The sequence below is a fragment of the Notothenia rossii genome (assembly GCF_949606895.1).
Source record: "Notothenia rossii genome assembly, chromosome: 3".
NCBI lineage: Eukaryota > Metazoa > Chordata > Actinopteri > Perciformes > Nototheniidae > Notothenia > Notothenia rossii.
In genome coordinates this window covers 32,229,436-32,249,536 of record NC_136901.1, presented here as the reverse complement: position 1 = coordinate 32,249,536, position 20,101 = coordinate 32,229,436, and the positions used below count along the sequence as shown (strand labels likewise).

The window sequence follows — 20,101 nt, the reverse complement described above, 5'->3', positions numbered from 1 at the left end:
AATTAAAGTTAAACAAATCTATGTATTTCATTTAAAATAGTTACAATTCAGATTATTTTTTGTTTACATTAGATACATTGAAGCCTCACTTTAAGTAAAAGCACTAAAATAACTAAATAAATGTCAGTTTAACTTCAGCTATGAGTATGCAATATTAGAATGATCTTATATGACCATATATAAAATTTGCATTGTTGTACTAACTATGCAATCAAAGGATAACACGGTTCTATAATTCTGTGCAATATGGTTAAAAGGCATAAATAAGCTTCTTAATTCACATTAAATTGAGATTTTCTTTGTGAAAATACATACAAATATAACTCATGTATTTGGCTCGACAACATTCAAAGCTTTTTCAAGTCATAAAAGGTTTATTCAGTCACAAAGTGTTTCACAGCTAAAAAAGATAATCTATAAACTTCCACAAGCATTATAAATATAAAACAATCAAATAAAGTACAAAATATTATATATTAAAGCTATTATCCAGGTAACATCAATTCACAAAGCCTTGGGTTTGCGTGTGATCACTGAATTGATCCAATCGATATAATGCGTCACTTTAGTGTAAACACCGGGTTTGTCGGAGCGGCCGCAGCCGTCTCCCCAGCTGATGATGCCATACAGGAAGCTGACATCATGGCGCACACAGGCCAGAGGGCCCCCCGAGTCGCCCTATTGAAACACATAAGTGGATAGTCTTCAAACACAATATAAACAGACATGCATAGATGAAAGCGGAGTCGCACAAACACCTGAGTCACCCATTTGAAACCTAATATATTACTAAAATTGCACTCTACCCACAAGCTAAACAGATAAGCATGACATTTCATTTAAGAGGGAAGAGCGGGTGATTGAGTAGGATGTCTTTGGCTGCAGACATTTCTGCAGTTTTTAAACCCTCACTAACTTCCTCCTGTCACTTCACTCAGGGGAATCCCTACTGCCATCTTAAGTGCTGTTCCATTACTCTGAAACCTTGAGTCAACGTTCTTACATAGACCCTTTCAAAAAGTTAGGGAGGTCTACAGCTATGTGGACTTTGGGAGTTGTATTTGCGCAGAACACTTTAGAGTCGAAAAAAAGAGAGCTGGTTGCGATTCTTATATTATTATACCTAGCCTTGTTTTCTTTCCAAGACATTTAGCAGCAGAATATAATTTTTTACAAACAGTATAAATGATAATACATATTTACAGCTGCCAGATGTAGCTTACATAGCTAGCGAAACATCTGACCAAGCTACTGTCAGTTTGCCAACATATAACCGAAATTTGAAATGCACAAAATATATAGTTGAAATTCAAGATTAAAAGAGATAATGGTGGACATCCTTGGCCCAAGCTTCCAGGAAGTCAGCTGGATGTTGAAGCACCTTTTGTTGTTAAAATCATCATTGAGAAATCAGGCCATGTTGGCTTTATGTGGCACTGAGCAACTTTAATAGGAATAAAGGGGGCCCCACATCAAGCGCCCCATGCAGTTCCCTTAAAACAACCATGGCTTGACCTTAAACCTAACTGAAAAACAACACAATGAAATACTCAAATTATAAACATGCGAAAATGTCGGAGTACATACGTTTTTATTGGGCTTTTCTACCATACTTTTTGCAGCCTGGGATATAACAATCCCTGTCTGTTTCAAATGTTTACATACCTGGCAGGCGTCCGCACAGCCGTTCTGCCCCGCACAAATCATGTCAGCAGTGAAATGGTTGCCATAAACATGTGGCTTCCTACAATCGTCATGAGGAATCAGTCTCACTCCAGCCTCCTGCAGACTAGAGTAACCCTCTGCCTCTGTCAAAAGAAATAACCCCAACACGTTACATTACAAGGAAGTGAATGGAAGTCCCCCATGAAACCAGGAAGGTACTTGGATTTTTCAATTAGTTTCATGCATGTTCTATTGAAGGCCCATCACCAACACAGGTGGTTCCACGTATGTTTCCGTAATGAGACCTATTGATTGACATCTTTATTCTTCTGTCAGGGTTTACAGGGCGGAACAAGTAATGAGACCTATTGATTGACATCTTTATTCTTCTGTCAGGGTTTACAGGGCGGAACAATTTAACCTGTCATCATCAGTGTTCTGAGTAGGTAACAAAGTATTATGACAAAATATTTCTAGGAAAGTACCACCGGATTTCAACTTGACTGAAGGTTTACTTCTTCATAGTAATAAAAGGGGGTGTGCAGGGCAAAATAAATTAATACTTAAAAACGTACTACACTAAATGATATCTAAGATGACCTCTTCCAGGTTGCTAAAACCCCAAAGATTACAGGAAAATAACATTGTCGAGACGAAAGTCAATATTGAAAGAAAAATAATAATATCTGAGAAAAACGGACTGATAAATAATTATTTGTATGTATTTTCGTTTAAAGTATTATTATTATTATTATTATAGTATTGTTCAATACCAGGAGGGGTATTCGTTTTATTTTGAATAGCATAGGCTACTTTTCTTAATAAGCGAGCTGTTATTAAAAAATATTAATGCCGCTTCCGGTAACACGGCAACAAAATGGGCAGGAATTGTGATGGCCGGTCTCTTGTTCCCAAAGCCACGGAGGGAGAAGTTGGCGACAGTGTGTGTGTGATGCTCCAGAGACGCCGTTGGTATGTTTCTCCGGTATTTATTGTGTTTTATGTACTTGATCTGTTGCCTTACTTTGTGAGAGTGCTGTTGCGCAATCGACGGCTTTTTACGCAGCGTGGTCTGCCTGCGCTCCGTTTGTCTGATGTGTATTTTAGACAGCGCAGGTGGTGTTCAGTTGAGGTTTTCTCTGGTGCTTATTTCCAAGTAGAGAAAAACACTCTTATTAATTCATTTAAGTTAATGGTGTGGTTGTAAAATAACTCACAATTTATCCTTTTAATTAAAATACCCTGAAAAGGCAGGAATGTGACTGAGTTGGTGTTATTATTATTGAGAAAAATGCAATGAGGCATGCAAAATGTTTGTAATTTGTGTTTACATGTGAGCTAACATTTGTTTGCCCTTTGTGTTTTGAAGGTTTTCAACCTGAAGAAAATTATTGGAGTTGTCTTTTAAAAATAAAGACAAAAAAGAACAAAATCTGAGTTGTCCAAGCGTCCTCTGTTGCCCTCCAGCCTCTCAAGTTCGGGCTAAATCACTATGTACATGCCAAAACCCTGAAGAACTTGACAAACATAAACTAACTTAATGGAAGCTTCAGTCTAAAAGGCATTTCTTATCTCTATCATTTTACTGGTAAAACCCCTTTGACTACATTATTTGTTTGTTAAACTAACATTTCCTGAGAACTTTGGAAGAACTTGAAGCACAAAGCACTGAGTTTTGAACACATACTGTATATTGACAAAACAGTAAAAAGACAAAACAACATTTCCACTGCTTTGACAGTTTAATGTTTCATAAGGAAATAATGTATTGCCGTTCAATATCCACCCAAATAAAGTGTCTGTTCCAGTGCATCTCTGTACTGTAGGTGTAATCGTGATGAAAAAGCTTGTCCATGATCTCCCAATCACTCACTCTCACTCATGTGTCCCCAGCCGCTGATGCTACAGCAGAAGAGATCAGGGAACACCATGCTTTTGTCCGGGAGACAGATGGGTCTGATGAACGGAGTTCTCCTCACGCACCGCCCGTCCTGCTTCGCCAGCTTAATCAGAACTGCAAAACAATAAACGCGACGTTATGAAACCGGTGACAAAAAGCGTAGTTAAACGATGACACAAGTGTTGACCAATGAAAACGTTAGTGTGTGTGAAGAAGTCAGTGTGTGTGTTCATGCGGGGGAGCACAGGGAAACAGCTGCTCAGTGACGCACAGCTGTGCACGCAAACTGGGGTCTTAAGTGAGTTTGTGTGTTTCTGAATGGGGACAGGAGGTATTTACTTGAGTCACTGGTGTGTGTGTTTCTGTGTGTGTGTCCGTTTAGTGCTTACCAATGTCATGTAGTGTTGGATTAAACACTGAGAACTGTTTTGTTAAGATGTACTCCTGCACTCCGAACGTCCTGGTGTTTGGACCCGTGACGTTGAACCTCTGCTGGCCGAGCACCACCCTCAGCTGAGACTTCAGGGGGCTAAAGGAAGACACATTATTATCAGTAGATGGTAATGCCAAGTATTTACTCATAATGTCCATCTGTTTACCAGACATTTCAGTCCAGAAGCCTCGGCAACTACCGGCTAAAATTACTCCGATTAACTTTGATCCCCAGAGGATGAGCTAAAACCTTTATTTTGGCACCACCGTTAAACTAAAATGTCACGTTTACACAGGACGTATTAAAATGTAATGGGCCGATTTCCATTATATTTATCCGGTACCTTGAAGCATCCATACGTCCTAGCTTTCCCTGAGGACAATATTAACTCTTCTCGACCCAAGACTCTAATAATAGCTAATCTCCAATATGGTGTTCATTAATTAGTTTGTTCTGCGGGGTATTAGGAACAGTGTGGACTCTTGTTCTGCTTTGTTTAGCTGAAAGCAGATATCATGTGCCGTATCCTTATAGTAAACTGCTAAACACTCCAATATCCATTCAGTGATGTCCAACTCGATGATGTAATGCGTTAGCCAAAGATCTTTGAACTTGAACAATGACACCAGATGCCTGTTTGCTGACATCAAGAGAGAAATGTATGCTCATGCATGTAAACAGCATCTGTGCGTGGGCCGTTTTTAGGTTTTCCTCGAACTGGACGTCTAAATATAGCGCCTTCGTAAAGCTGTGATGATGAGGAGTCAAAGCCTTTGAATCACGGGCCTTCTGAGTTGCGACCTCTGCGACGGATAGTAAACATTGTGTAAATAATGCTCCCGTCTGATCTATAAATGTCTTTTTGGTACCATATTTTCAGCAGGAACTTGGTGGGAGATTTATATTTTTCCACACTCTGTTAATACAAAACTATGTAAGGTATGTCGACTAAACAGGGCTACCAAACCATTGCCTTTGCAGTGACATAAGTACAAAAATGTGCAACCATTACAGCTGGAATGCGTCCATGACATACTTGCGGAAGAAGCAGTGAGCCGCAGAGACGATCCAGCAGGAGGAGACCAGAGAGCCGGCGCAGAAGTCTGTCTCTCCGATGTAAATGGCTGCCATCCAGGGGTGAGTCCCTGGCAGCGCTGAGTTCCCGGCCATTATCCGGCCCTTGGCTATCGATAACCTCTTCTCGTGCCTTTTCCCACACACATGCTTTTTGCCACGATTGGAAGGCTTCGGAACATTAAATGGCATAATCCTTCGTGAAAAGGCTACATGAGGAAACAAGTAGAAGTGCATGATTATTTCAGATTCAATGGCATAATTGAACTATAAACTACATTTTGTAGAACTAAAACTAGGGCTGCACAACTAATTGAAATTGTGTAGAAATTGCAATACTGACTAGTGCAATGTCCAGATTGCAGTAAGCCCAATATTTGATAAGGACAAATATGACAAAATATAGAGTAAAATATTGCTATTTTTTTTCAATGAAAATGTGAATAATGTTTCAAAAATGATCATTCCCTCTTATACTGCCAATCATATCGTGATTGCTATTTCATTCCAATAAAAACAAAAAGCAATTACTTATTTTGATTTGAATTGTGCAGCCCTAACTACACCAACCTACACGACTACATATTCATCTAAAAGCTAGAGTATGATGCTAACACACTTCCTAAATACCTCTTCTGAATATTTTCTTGTGTGTCACAGGCGGATTCTCCCCTGTAAGAAAGCAAAAAAGGCTGTTCTATAGGAAAATAATGATATATCAGAAGAGCAACCCCATGCTAGAAACCATGTGTTTAAGGGAGCGCAGCAGATGGGAAAAGCTTGTGGATTCTGTGCATACCCCTGGCAGATTCGGGACACACGGCTGACGGTGCCAAATCCCACTCACCACATAAACATGGAGCTGCACCTGACATGACATGTTGATTCAGGGTGAGTCATGCCTAAGCCCCCTTATCTCATCCAGCCCACGTTGTAAAAAAGCGCCCTGCCAAAAGCAGTCAACTCTGCTGTATTCAACTTTTTCGGAGCAGCGTGACTCAACGGAGATTCGCTGTGTTCCCCGCGCTCTCTGTTATGATCCCAAACACTGCATTTCTAATTAAAAGCGGAGGCCTTGAATGAGCAGTTGATCTGTTTCGATTGTGTCACTGACTGTGTTTCATAATCAAAACAAATAGATTAACCATTGTCAATGATGGCCTCCCTGAAAAGCTGCTCCTAATCTTTTCATACTTTCTAATGATGAGTTCAATCTTCACATAGGACAGCTTAATGAATACGCCATCCTTTATAAAGTTACATAAATTTACGTAAACAAGACGCAATAATAACCAAGCTTAATAATAAATGGAAAGCTGATAGTTCCAGAATGTAAAAGCACAATAAAACTGACTAAGCTAACATATTATTACTCCTAAAACCCATGGACGAGCCTCAAAGTATCTCAAAACACTTGTAGTGATAACACCAACTACATGACAAACTAAATACAGATGCTAATATGTTCTTCAACGCTCTATGATTTCCAATGAGGCCTGAGAAAATGTCCCAAAAACATATGGTCCCACTGCTTACAAAACTAGATGATCAAACTTCTCCGTTTACTCACACACAGACATCACACAGGCGGGGACGTCACAGTACTCCCAGGAGATGGCACCGTTACTTAGCGTGTAGCACCACGGCATCTTGTCTTTATCTGGGTTTCTGCACACACCGGAACACAGCGGACAGAGTGTGTGTAGGTGTGCCACCTTTGATTATAACACTGCAGATTACTCACATAAACTTAACGGCACCATCTCTTAAATTACGAGCGGAGAATTATTTCAATTTTGTTGCTCTCACATTTGAATAATTAGGAATAATGTCTCACTGAGCTGTTATATAGGACTTGAATCAGAAAGGCAAATAGTCACTCGGAGTCGAAACGTGTGTGTTTGTGACCAAATCCCAATAACTACTTGTAACTTAATGTTTGGGACTTTTTAGGTCACATACTAATTGCTGTGGGCATGCCATATGGCTGCTTGGTTGTCATAGCAACAAAACTGACTGAAAAAAGCAAGGAGGGCAAATGCAGAGGAGATATTATTTTTAAATTGCATACAGGCGTGATTCACCATGTGCTTGCTTAACGCTCGCGGTGGTTTCATGTCTGCTGGTTGCCTCTGATGACTGAGCAACAGGTGTTAGCATGTGAACTCCACAGATAAGCTCAGAATAAAGTTAGAAAAAGTCTAATTTATTGGAAGAATATGTGCAAATCTAACCAAATAAGCCAGCTTGTACACATTCAAATCTTAGAATAACTTGCTTTCATTTGTCATGTTGCTACTAGAATTAGCGGGATGTCTCCACACACACCTGCAGTAGGCATGATTCCCGAGGCCTTTGCGGGGCGAGTTGTCCACCGTGCCCACGTGCAGCTCATCGTACAGCAGGTCTGAGTTCCAGGCCATACAGCGGGCGCCGGACACCGTCGTGTCCACCACCCCTCTGTAATCTGTGCCCCTGCCGGTGTAGCACTCTGACTCTGGCTCTGCGCACACACACACACACACACGGGCAGAAACACGCAAGACAAATATGTGTCAATCATGTCTTGATTTCCCAATGTAGTATGTCAGCAACATGAATACAGTTAGACAATGACAGGTTACTTTCTTTCACTCTCAAATTAGTCAGAACACGTCTTAAAAAAAAACTCAGGTTCAGCAGCTCGCTCTTGTTTCCACCTGCCACCATTAATCAAACCATTATCACACACACATGAATGAACATGAATGCACTGTGTGAACATGAACACGTGACGGATACACTTAGAGAGAATTACTTCCTGCTACTACAGGTCTGCTTTCACTCACCGACGCTGCAGTGGGGGCCACCGTAGCCCCACCTGCAGTTACACACCTCCTTTCGGGTGGCTGTGATCCGTCGACACGTCCCGTCGTTCTGACAAGGGTTTGAACGGCACACTGAACACACAAAGGCAAAACAGGGCACATCATCTTCAGCGTTCATACTGTTTATTTCCACAAAATGTATGTCTGTACTATGCGTGTTCAACGATAAGAGATTGTTTGGTCCATTTAGGGATGTGGAAACAAGCCATTAACAAAACACTGACATATCATATATGGCGTTTGTTGACAGGCAGCTTATTTACACATGTAGCAGATACAAAGCCACATCATCAATCACTGAACAATTTGCTTTTGGGCACCTCATCAAAGCTCAATATTTCCTCTCTTTTAGCTCCTATTTTGGTCTCTACCACGCTTTTAGCCGTAACAAGCAGCTGTTTGTTTTTATAGAACAAAGTGTTGATAAATGACACTATTTACATAGCAACAAACACCAGATAGACAAAGTTAGCAACCAGCTGGTCAACATAGCAGAGCATTTAGCGGCTAAAGGGACAAGAGATATTTCCCTTAATATTTGGTCTGCTTGTTGTGTAAATATGAAAACAAATTCTAAAATGAGCTCCATGCAGCTTTGAAAGGTGACAATACTCTATGTTAATGTAATATCGTCAGCAAGCTGTGCTGGTCTTAAGAGACAAGAAAGTAATTGAATGCCGCTTAAATTAAATAAATGAACCTGAACCTCGTGACGCAACATCTGTATATCTCTGCGCTGTTTAAGGAGTTTCATTTGTTACCTTCAGAAAAGTTTCCAGAGTGCCGAAAGAGAACTCAAAATAAACCTAAGTGCAATTACATTCCAAAGCTGAATCTAAGGTCATGCAGGTGCATTCAGCTTAAAGGAGATTTTTTTTTCCAAATGTAAGATAAGCCCCTACCATCACGACAAAAAGCGGTTTCGGCTCAGGGAGCATGAAACCGACTCCCTGCTCCCTCTTTTATGCCGGGGAATCTGATTAATGCCCAAGAACATCCTCCCCATAGAGATGAAAGTACCTCATGCACCCGTGGGGTGTGTCCTAAAACACCATTCCTGAGTCACAGTGAGTCATATAATCTGTCTTTTCTTCCACGGCAAAGTTAGGCTTGTAACTATGGAGCTGTGATCAAAGGGAGAAAGCCTGTCCCCGGGCTGGGAGGAGACCTGACACTTGTATCTTTTGAGGTTTGATAAGTAAGAAAAAGCTTGTGAAAAAAAGGCATCTTTCCTTAGAGTGCACTATTCTCCATTTGTAGTTAGTTAATGTGTGTCTCCTGCGAATGTGGCTTATTCTTCTTCATGCAAGGTACAGAAGGTTCACCTAACTGACAGTTTGTGGAAGTAGTGCATAGTGTTTAGGTTACGGTAAATACATCCTCATCTTGGGTTTCACTCATCGTCTCAACAAAAGCACAGGATTGAAGCAGCTGAAAACACGTCTTACTTGTGTAGCGGACTCTTTCACACTCGATTTCCCCCGCCACACATGTGCACTGTTCCACATTACGGAGGTGAATTCGTCCCCAAGTCTCTCCGGTGTCATAATAGTGCAGGTGTACCATTTCATAGCATTTCTCTGTGGACGCATGAAAGGCAATAGGTTGAAATGTGAGAGGAGATTGAAGAGCTCAATGGAGCGCGCAGAGCAACGTTTCATGGCTGAGCTGAGCAAGATGCATTCAAATTAGAAACATTTGTGTGTCTTTTTGGTGTTTATGTTTGATTGAGAGCCATTCAAAGGGACTTTGAGTGAGTGATTTGCAAAATGACTCATAACAGACCTGTGTGAAATTAAAGGGGAAACTTCTTTAACAGAGATAAGAGAGGGAAGAAGTAAAGCCTGACATCTTATTCTAGGTCTTTGAAATAAGAGCTTGACAAACAAGATTTTAAATAAAAAGAAGAAATCATTTTAATATGACCAATATGCACTTCCTTATCTTGCAAATCATGTGACATAAAAAGCCATTGAAAGGCTTTTTTAATATTGTTTTGACACTTTCCCACTAACAATTCCCAAAGCTTTTCCGACAGGGAACATATATTGCCTTTTTCCAATGTGCGTTATTGAACTGAATTCAACCTACAAAACTTAATTTACTGATGAATACCATCAAGCTCTTGGAAAAAGCCAGTTCCTTAACCTGCTTTTCAGAGGTGAAGAATTCATTTTGGGGCTCATTTTTCAACATGACTAGGAATAAAGTTATCAGATTGAAATCATAACCCTCTGCATATGTTTCCTATAAACATAATGAGACAAATTGCAGAGTTTGTACATTTGAAAGTTATCAAAGAACCTTTATTTTCTTTTGCGGCAGTAAGTATGTAAGCTTCCTGATTTGCAAAATGATAAGAAAACACTGAATGAAGGCACAATTAAAAAGGGATGGCCATGAGAGTCTGATGTGTTGTGTTAAGATTGAATGGAGGATATATATAACAAAACAGTGGAAGTCATGTCATTCATAAAGAATAACTATCTCAGAGTGTACATACTGTGCTCACAGTGTGTGCCAGTGAAGCTCTCCGGACAGGAGCACTCAGCAGACTTATTAGTGTGTGGGATCCGTGTGCAGACCCCTCCATTCTGACAGAGGGTCACCTGACATGGATCTGTGATTCTGCGCGACATGTGGACAGAAACTGAAACACATCAACATGGACGGACACAGTTAGAGGATAGCCATGACAGTATTATGATTGATTAACTGCACTGTGTTTAGTACACTTACCATCTGGATTCATTTTCTGTGGTGCACAGAAACCGTACTGCCGGTCCCGATCGAAATTATGAGTGAGGGAGCACCTGCAACAGAGGAGTAATATAATAGAGTCTCCAGCATGTCACCGAGATTAAAAAAAGGAGACATTTGCATCGAGATTAGGGTTTGGCAATATCCTAATGTTACCGTGAAAAATACATCAACTGTCTGAGATTGTTAGATGATGTTCCAGTGTGTCTCAGCCTTTGACAACTCAGTATGCATGCAGCATGAGTAAATTAGGGATGCACCGATTTTTGGGGCCGATACAGATCGCCGATCCGATCGAGTGGGCGGGGCCTATGGGGATCTTCCATTTAAAGTGATGTTTAAAACTCAGTTAATGGGGCTCATTCACTGGAGCTTCCACAAACAACAACCAACATCATTATTACATTCAAATGAAGTACATTATTCAAGTTTACATTAACTTTGGATAACACGGGAGAAATGAGCGGAAGCGCTCTCTTTTCTTCTCTCCCCCCCCCACTCTCTCTCTCTCTCTCTCTCTCTCTCTCTCCTGACAGCCTGGTTGCGTTACAATAGTCCATTTAGCTTAGGAACCTTCCTAACCAAGTGAAATTACCCGGAAGTACGTCAGTGGCAGCCATGTTAAGTGCCGTTCCATTTCTCCAAGTGAAAGGAAAGGAGGTTTCAAACTTCCTTTATAACCTCCTTTAGTTTAGGAACCACTGGACCTGTCTAACCGAAAGGAGAGGAGAAAATGCTGCTCCACAGCATTTGCGTCACACAACAGTCGGCCGTTCACGGAAACAAACGATTATGACGGAGAAATGATATCATGAAAGTTACGGTGCTTATTAAGCATTTTAAAACGTATGTGGTAAGTTGCCAAAGTGCTTTGTTTTGAACATTCATCAGTATTATAATCAAAAAGAGAAATATGAACGTTAGTTTTTACTGAAATGATCAAATAAAGTCAACATTTCACTGAGCTGTGTGGGGTTTGTTCAACTTTTAAAAGATGTTTGAATGGTGATGTACACAGTGATAGGTGTTAAGGACTAACGTTTATAATAAATACATTTGTATTGATTTTAAAATATTTTCATACAATCATACGTATTGGGATCATTTGTATTAATGTGGACCGGAGGGAGAGGGTAACGAGCATAAATTTCACTTTTCTTTTTTATTTCAATTACAACTTTGGTCATGAAGAATATTTTTTTTTCTGTTGTCCACGTTCATAAAGCAGAAAGCAACAGCATCAGAGCACGGTGCAGAGTCTCTAGATGAGTCCCGTTTTTATTGTCTTTTTCGGACACCCTAAAATACTGCCAGACCGGTGAAGCCATTTTGGCGAGATTATTTTGCCGCACACAGAGAAAAGTGTCATGTATTTTATGTCATGCGATCAGCATTTTTAGAGAGCACCGATCGATATCGGCCGATCGATATCGGCCGATCGATCGGAGCATCCCTAGAGTAAATCATGCAGTTGCACTGATCTATCTGCAAAACATCAGTAGACAACATGTTGATATTCAAACCACATGAGAGATAGAGCGGCCAAAAGGTAGAGATGCTCACAGTATCTTTAATATTAAGTACAGCATGCTAAAGGTAAAGGTCGCTGTAAAGCAGGTTGAACACACTTTATAAATATTAATAAAATAAAAAGATTACTTAAGAGGCTGTTTCATAAGTTTGTAAGATTCAGTTTGTGCTTATTGCAAGATGAGTGCAAGAAAGAACTTAACAATTTCCGATCAGTTCAATTTTTTTTTATTTATATATATATATAACCACAAAAACTGAATACATCAGTTACTGCAATCTGTTAACAATTCTTCAATCATAACCGCCCAGAATTTCACTTTGGTGCAACCCTAATATACATTCATAATTCTTTCTTTGTAGCAATTTCTGGGCCAATTCATAATATTGCTTTATAGATTGAAAACTCATTTTGACAGATTAATTTTTCTTTTTTAAGAGAAATTCATGGAAAGGGAATGCCTTAACAGCTATAGGATTGGTTGACATGTAATTTGATAGAGACATTAACCCTCCTTCAAGATGAATTCTTACTTACTGAGCTCTTGATGATCCTCTTCAATGCGTCCAATACTTTTTTTTTAATAATAAATTGTGCAAAACTAAGTACACTCCCATTATCCTCAAATGCACTTTATGTTTAGTGCTAGTTAGAAAGCTGGTGAATATGCTTAACATTACCTAAACATAAGCACATTTTTTTAAATGCTCAAAAAGTTGACGCTTAGTCTTGTTCTTGGCATTCAAATAGAGACACAACTACCTGCTTATTGTATCCATTAACAGTTTCACAATAAGCATTAACTGCTTTTATGATATAAACCCACTTATATCGAGAGAGTCTTTTATTCACCCTTAAACGACGTCTTACAAGCTACAAGTACTAACAAGCCGCAATAACAATTTCTCTGTAACTGAAATGCGGTACTTTTGAATGCCACTTTGATTCTGTGAGAAAAAGAAAACCTCATTAAACCACAACCGACTGACACTCTCTTACTCTGTCAATCATCCACTTCTTTAATCAAAGCAACATCGGTATACTCCTGGTCCTGGACCGCTCGGTTAATCTGCAGTACATAATGACAAACCTCTCCTGACGCTGAGCTCATGAACTCATCGCAAAAACATGCAGGGTCACATTGCAGTATAGGTGGACCGGGATGTTGGGCCATATATAATTGCATTCATGTTGCTCCAACTTGCTGGCACCCACCCTTATTGTCTCAATTCCAAAGAATGAAGACTGGAAAAGCCTGTCAGCAAGTTTTCCAAAATAGAAAAATCTAATAAAAAAGGAAGATTATGTTGCTAAAACACAATCTAAAACAATACAAATGTGGTTTAACTGTGACAGCTGTTTATTCACTCGAAGGATGAGAATGTATGAACTACAGCCACAGCAACAGTTTACAGAGGATTTTCTATACTCTATCTAATGTCACCTTTAATAAGTGTAATACAACTATTATAATATTCCTGACAGGGCACACAAATCATTAGACGGCCATCCAGCAATGAGCAATTAATTAAAGCAAATTAGCTTATTAAAAAATTGCATTATGTTCCCCTATGACACAGTAAATCCCCCATTACTGTGACTGTAATTGGCAGCCACTACACACCCCAATTACACACTGCACTAGTGTCATCAGGAAATCACTTCAATTACAGCATTGCATGATGGAAAAAAACAGTTTTTTTGTTAATTTCAATGTCATGCCAACTTGAGGATAAGTCATACAAACACCTAAAACGTAACACCTGCGGTCGGCGTTAGGATGACGTATACAAGGCGTGTGAGTCAGCACAAAACCAAAATGTGACGAGGCAGCACTTCTACCTGTCACGTGTGGTCTAAGGCAAGTGTGTGGTAAATTGTTACCATTACACACAGGTGGTTGATTGTGAAAAAATAGAAACTCACCAGGGTTTGGAGGACCGGATGGTGAGGCAGTGGTGATGAATTCTTCCCCCCTGACGAAATGGGAATTTACATTCTTTGTTGTCTGTTGTTAGAACTGGCAACAGTGAAAGAAAACACAGCTTGTTAGTGATTTTCAGAGAACACAAACGAGTGAAATCAGAAACTGGCTGGAAAAAAATGCAATTCCCCCCCTGCACCTCAAACACAAAGACTCCTTTGACTTTGAATAGCTCTGATCAGAGAACAGTAAATCCATCTCCCTAGATACCTAAATCTACAGGTAACAGACCTATACAAGCACTAACTCCGAAGGGATTACAGTTAAAGTTGCACCCACAACTTTATCTGTAAGCTAAAAATATATGACATATTCACTGCCAGTTAAATGTGCACCATCCCTCTTTTCTCATCTAAATCAAACCCAGGACTTAGGTAAACCCTACCTTTCCGGACCCCGCTGTATGGCACTTGTGAGGTCATGGATTCATACCCAGCAGACAGTATGCGCTGAAATAAGTGAAAATAAGTTATTGCAATTCACTTTTCACGCAAAATTGATTAAAACAAGTAGGTAGGGTGGTTAAAACTTACCCCCCTTGAACTGAAAACACAAGGTAGAAAAAGTAATACAAAGTATGCCATCATGAAAGTTTGTTGGTCCATCCGGAGAAGCTTGTTTCCAGAAGTCCGAGGAGGATCTGTGAGCCTGTCACGTTATATCTGTCAGTTTCCAAGTGATCAGCCTGCGTTGGGTCATAGGAGACGTGGGAAACCCTGCAAGTATTATCCTGTCCCTCGCACTTTCAAGATGTATTGAGTAAACCCGTTGCGTCATTGGGCTCGTCTATCTCCGAGGCATCCTATATCCCGACTGGTGTTCCCTCTGCACCTCTCTGCAGACGCCCACGGTTTATCATTGTTAGTTATCCATGGAGAGAGCAGACCAAAACTTTCCAGAGGCAGAGGCGGGGGGACTATCGGCTGCAAACTCCCAACTTTTCAGACTCAGGCACCGTGTTAAAGTAACTTTTTTGTACTGCAGTGTCACTTAACTTTATGCCTCATATGATATGTGTCAACTGTGGTGTCTGGATTTTGTAAACTTGTTTAGTTAATAAAGACTGAATAATATAATAGTAACTTTTGACATGTCTTTGTAAGTTTATCACCAGCAGTAAATTGCAGGTTAACTAAACTAATGGGGTTAATGCATGTTGAGGTATAGTTTAACATATTAGGCTAACTCTACTGTTAAGTAACGTGATGTAGCCTCAGTAATATAATTAAACCAATTGACATACAGTATTATAACAACCCCTTTTTAAATGAATACTTACAGGAGAAACCACGACTTAGTTCAATTTTAATTCTGACATCAAATTCATTAGTTAGCTCGTGTCTTTAGCCCAGTTAACTTTAGCTAACGCGTGTCCCAAACAGAAATGCTAACCTTACGGGTCCCACATAATGTATTCTAAACGAATTAAAGTAAATGGGTTGAACAAAGTTTGACTTGGAAGTTCAAGGCTGTCGTGATAATTTTATAATTAATTGCAGAGGAAATTAAGTCAAGTAACATGAGTCATGCCGATGTTTAAGCATGCTTTAGAAGTTAGCTTAAATAACGCTAAGCTAAAGAGGAAAGCTGGCATTTGGTGTGCTAACAAACAGTGCAGTTTAACTGCCGATACCTACTTGTCACAGACAGTATGTTACCCTGGGAAAAGTAGTGCTAGCTGATGTCACAACAAAAGATAGTTCTTACTAGGAATGGTTTTGGAAGTACTGAAACTGATTATAGGTCTCTTCTTCTTTTATTCCCATCATAGATTCATAGATAGTATAAAAGGACTGCTTTGGGAGATGGTAAAAGAGCACAATGTGGAAGCAGTCTAGGCATAAAACATTCACAGATGGGCCATTGGGTTATATCTTGTTTTTAAAATCAGATAAGCCAAATGTAAGGTGAATCAAGGATAAGGCAGAAAGTACAGTTCTCATCTAGAACTCAATAATTAAAGGCCCTTTGAAATAGGACAAGTATGAAAGTGAAGAGCCCAACCAACCTTGTGTGTTGTCGGCATTCCAGCAGTGACATGCTGTGTCAAGACAAACTACCCATTCCCACAATCTAACCTCTAATTTTCCCCAGCTGTAATGATCTCCTTCCAGATGCTGAGCTAACAATACAAAGAGGAGGTGGACAATTGAACAGCACCTTGCATTGGTAAAAAAAAAAAAATCCCAGGTGAAGGTAAAATTGTTCAACTAAGACATCTCCAACGTTAATTATTTACAAGTCCCACTAACTTAGCAAACACATTAAGCTGGCCAAATATGACGAGAAGAAGAAGAATTCAGGGCAGAGATTGTTTTATGTAAGACTTGGGGTAATAAAGTACAACAGAGGAGTACTTCAACTATTTTTTCACAAGGGTGTCTAGGGGGTTATTACAGGATGTTAAAGGATTCCTTTTCTGACATAAAACAATGAATTAATCCTATAAATTATGCACTTACAAACGAAAAGAGAACTTTTGATTCGAATTACAGCAAACAAAGCTTTTTAATCATTCAACATGTGGACAACCTCACACAACCACAGAAGCAGGAAGTACAGGCAACAAAGGTACCATCATGTATTATCTGTAAAACATAAGAAGAAAATATATATACAAAAAAACTTAAATATGCAATAAAAATTGTGATTTACCTCCCTTTTGATCCTATAACAAAGTACGATCTAGCATATGATGCCAGAACATTTGGTACCACTTTCTAACAGGGTAACAGTAGTTTGACAAAAATGTTTTAGCCCAAGGTGCTCTTACTAGATGAATATTTTTTATCTTTCCACTATATCTCACAGCCTTCCTCAGCAGAAGAAAAGCTAGTAAATTGACATTAGGTCAAGATTTTTTGTTCAAACTTTAAGTTGCAATTAATAGCTTAATTAATGGTATTATTTTACATTTTGGTTATGCTTTTGAGTTCATTCAATACATTTTTTCAGAGCTTCTCATCTACATCTCACAATTTTCCTAACCGGCGAGTGTCTTTAAATGTAATTGATGGCATAATCAAGGTATTTTAATTTAGCTGTTCAATTCATACTGATAGCTTATAAGAGAGTTACATTTATAATAAACCCAATAATGACAACTTTCAATCCTAAATGCCTATTAGAAACTGGTACCATTAAGTTAATTTCAGGCTTCTTCCATTGTTGTCCTTAATCTAACATGGCTCACAATAGAATGATTTTGAACTTCATTATTAAACTAAAGCATAACAAAAACATATCACTGCCTAAAAATTACAACCAGTACTAAAAATGGACAAGAATACGCCAGAATTCGTAACAAATATACAATATCTATCACCATAATATTGACTTTTTTTTGGAGTGTACATGCAGCCCATCGTTTGACAGTGCCTTAGGCTTAAAAAGTGCAGCAGTGGGGTTTCCCTTTAGACGATTGTGGCCTTGTAAAGGTCTGTCTGGCAGTCCTGGCCCTCTGGTGGGTTCCGGCCACTCTGGGGTATCTGGGTGCTCCTCAGCTTGCTCTGGCACTGCCGCAGCTCAGCCACGTAGCCCTGGAAGCTTAGGCTGAGCTCAGACTCCTCTCCCTGGGATGTTTCCAGTGTCCCCTCCTCCAGATGGACCCCCTCCACATCCATCACCTCCGGAGCCGTCTGTGCAGCGTCGGCTCTGTCGGTGGCTGATTTGGTGTCAGAGCTTGGTTTTGTTTTTCCCTCTGTGCATGGGAGAAAGGAAAGACAGATTGAAGATAAGTTGATGCTTTATGGGCGGCCAATGTCTATTTGAATATTTAATTTGAAAATGTGCAAAGACAAAAACACTGAAAGGGGCATTCCTAGATTTGGCCACTTGGATTACATAGATTACAGTTACTCAATTACACATCGAGAAGACACGACAAACATTGCTTCTTTAATTCTTTTGTGTTGTGATCAATCCAAGCTCAATATTCACTCCACTACAAGTTTTTTGAAAAGTTTGTTTTTGCCATCATGTTATCGTGCTTGGCTCATAGCCCACATATCTTTTTTATTAAAACAGCTGCAAGCTCCAGTTTATAGGAGCAGATGTTTTAAGGTTTACAGACCAAAACAATGAGCTAAAAAATTGCTAAAACTCGAAATAAAGAACAGAGCTTGGCTACAGATGTGGGAGATTATTTGCAGTGTTTCACTTCTTATAAACTTGATTCATTTTTTGTAACTTAATATTGATCACTGCACCCATTTATGGTTAAAAGCATATTTATAAGAATATATCCCATCTCTTTGCGACTTTGACTCATTTGGACCATGACTTCTAATTAGACTGCATCATGACCAGATGCGTGAGTGTTTTCCATTTCAGCGGCTCTAAGAAACGTGTCATCCATTGCGTGGCTGCCCATGCATTGTAGCTCAAAATGAACACTTTAGTTGAATATGATTGTGTAATGTGACAGTTGCATAATCTGGACAGCTGTTGTCAAGACAATCTGGATGACATAAATGTCTTGGTTCAAACTTGCTGAACTCACTTGCCAACCATGGGGGAGAACTGAATGGATATTATTAAATATTAATAAATGGACTTGGATGAGTTGTCCCATGTTGTATATTACAACTTCACAATTTGGGATTCATTTCAAACAAGCTGTATTCATCAAAGGCTTTTACTGTTTAATAACCAAAGATAAAAGCACATTTTAAGAGGGTGATGGGCAAAAAAGAATCGTCCTCTTCTCATGAAAGTGTACTCATTGGGCTGAAAGCCCAATGTTTCCAGGATGTTGGCATTACAGTCACTGATAAACTCCCAACTTCTCATGTGAACCCTGTGGTCCCACAGACTCTAAACACAGAGGCCCGAGTGACTCAAACACAGCACTTCAACACATAGACGCTCCCAACTCCACCGACTGTGATTCACTGCTGTTCGGCGCAGAAGTAAACACAGCCCGTGAGCTCCAACAGCTGACCTTACACAGACCCTCAGCAGAACCACTGCGGCACAACAGAATCCACCAAGGTGAACACGAAACAGCTTCAAAAACTGTTCAACGACTGTCAACGGGTTCTCTGATGCTTAAAGACATAATTTAGACATGTTTTAGGCAAATAAGGAGAGACTTTGATTAGAATTAGATATACTTGATGGTATATTAATCACAGGGGTTTCCACAGGATGTGATGCATAGATGCTGCCGTGCAGAGCTGCTAGGTGACACGTTATGATTAATTGGTGTACAGTTGAAATTGAATGCAAAAGTGATTATTTTTATAATTAATTGGCTGCAAATCATTTCGTAGATACATTTTGTTGTTTGATTGTTTGATCTAAACAATTTAAAAAAAGAATGAAAATCATGTCATGAATTTGTCAGTCCAAAACCCAGAATTCATAATATGTTATTATTATGTATTGAGAAGCGTAAAACTTCCTTTTTTACTGCCAGTTTTGAACCAATAACTATTTATACATATTCATTAGTATGTATTTTGTTGCAGCTCTACTTTTAAAGCCATGAATGTATTCATCCATCCATCCTCTACCCCATAATATATTTTTAAAATCCATTATTTTCGAAAAGTTAATTTACAATTGCAATTTTCCTCTGAAATAGTTTTCCTCAGATTTATAAAATCACATTATGCCTCAGGTGCTCATTAATATGCGTCTTTGGGACTCATCAAAACTAATCTTCTGTTTTTGATTAATTTACTATAAAAACTGATCATATAAATGACAGTATCAGTTCTTGTCACAAGCCAAAAAGGATGTGAACACATGCTTCATACTCACTTTGTACTGTTATGGGTCAGGCAGGGGGGGTGCAGCCTATCCCAGCATGCATTGTAGCCTATCCCAAAGAAACACCCTGTCACAGGGGACTTCCAAGATGTTGATACTAATAGAAGGTCCT

The 20,101-nt window shown here is 39.4% G+C and overlaps 2 protein-coding genes across 7 annotated transcripts in view; both read right to left on the bottom strand.

The window, feature by feature from the left end:
- Window positions 1-360: 360 nt before the first annotated feature.
- Window positions 361-16,328, bottom strand: hgfac (HGF activator). 2 transcript variants are annotated; one of them, XM_079669268.1, is made up of 15 exons: window positions 16,223-16,328; window positions 14,748-14,899; window positions 14,600-14,663; window positions 14,157-14,250; window positions 10,679-10,752; window positions 10,443-10,589; window positions 9,388-9,519; window positions 7,901-8,011; window positions 7,401-7,575; window positions 6,643-6,740; window positions 5,035-5,281; window positions 3,955-4,094; window positions 3,539-3,679; window positions 1,666-1,808; window positions 361-678 (listed from the first exon to the last, which is right to left on the bottom strand). In XM_079669268.1, exons 2-15 carry the CDS (start codon window positions 14,817-14,819, stop codon window positions 505-507), a joined length of 1,812 nt encoding a protein of 603 aa, XP_079525394.1. In that variant the 5' UTR covers window positions 14,820-14,899; window positions 16,223-16,328; the 3' UTR covers window positions 361-504. The 2 variants fall into 2 exon arrangements, with proteins under 2 accessions (XP_079525394.1, XP_079525393.1); XM_079669267.1 differs by lacking the exon at window positions 16,223-16,328 and having other exon boundaries at window positions 14,748-15,477.
- A 375-nt stretch (window positions 16,329-16,703) lies between these two features.
- rgs12a (regulator of G protein signaling 12a) overlaps window positions 16,704-20,101 on the bottom strand; it is a 41,820-nt gene continuing 38,422 nt past the window's right edge. For all 5 annotated transcript variants that reach the window (XM_079669263.1, XM_079669262.1, XM_079669264.1 and 2 more), the window contains one exon: window positions 16,704-17,914. In XM_079669263.1, coding sequence (XP_079525389.1) covers window positions 17,628-17,914 — 287 coding nt within the window. In that variant the 3' untranslated portion in view covers window positions 16,704-17,627. The remainder of the gene's footprint in view (window positions 17,915-20,101) is intronic.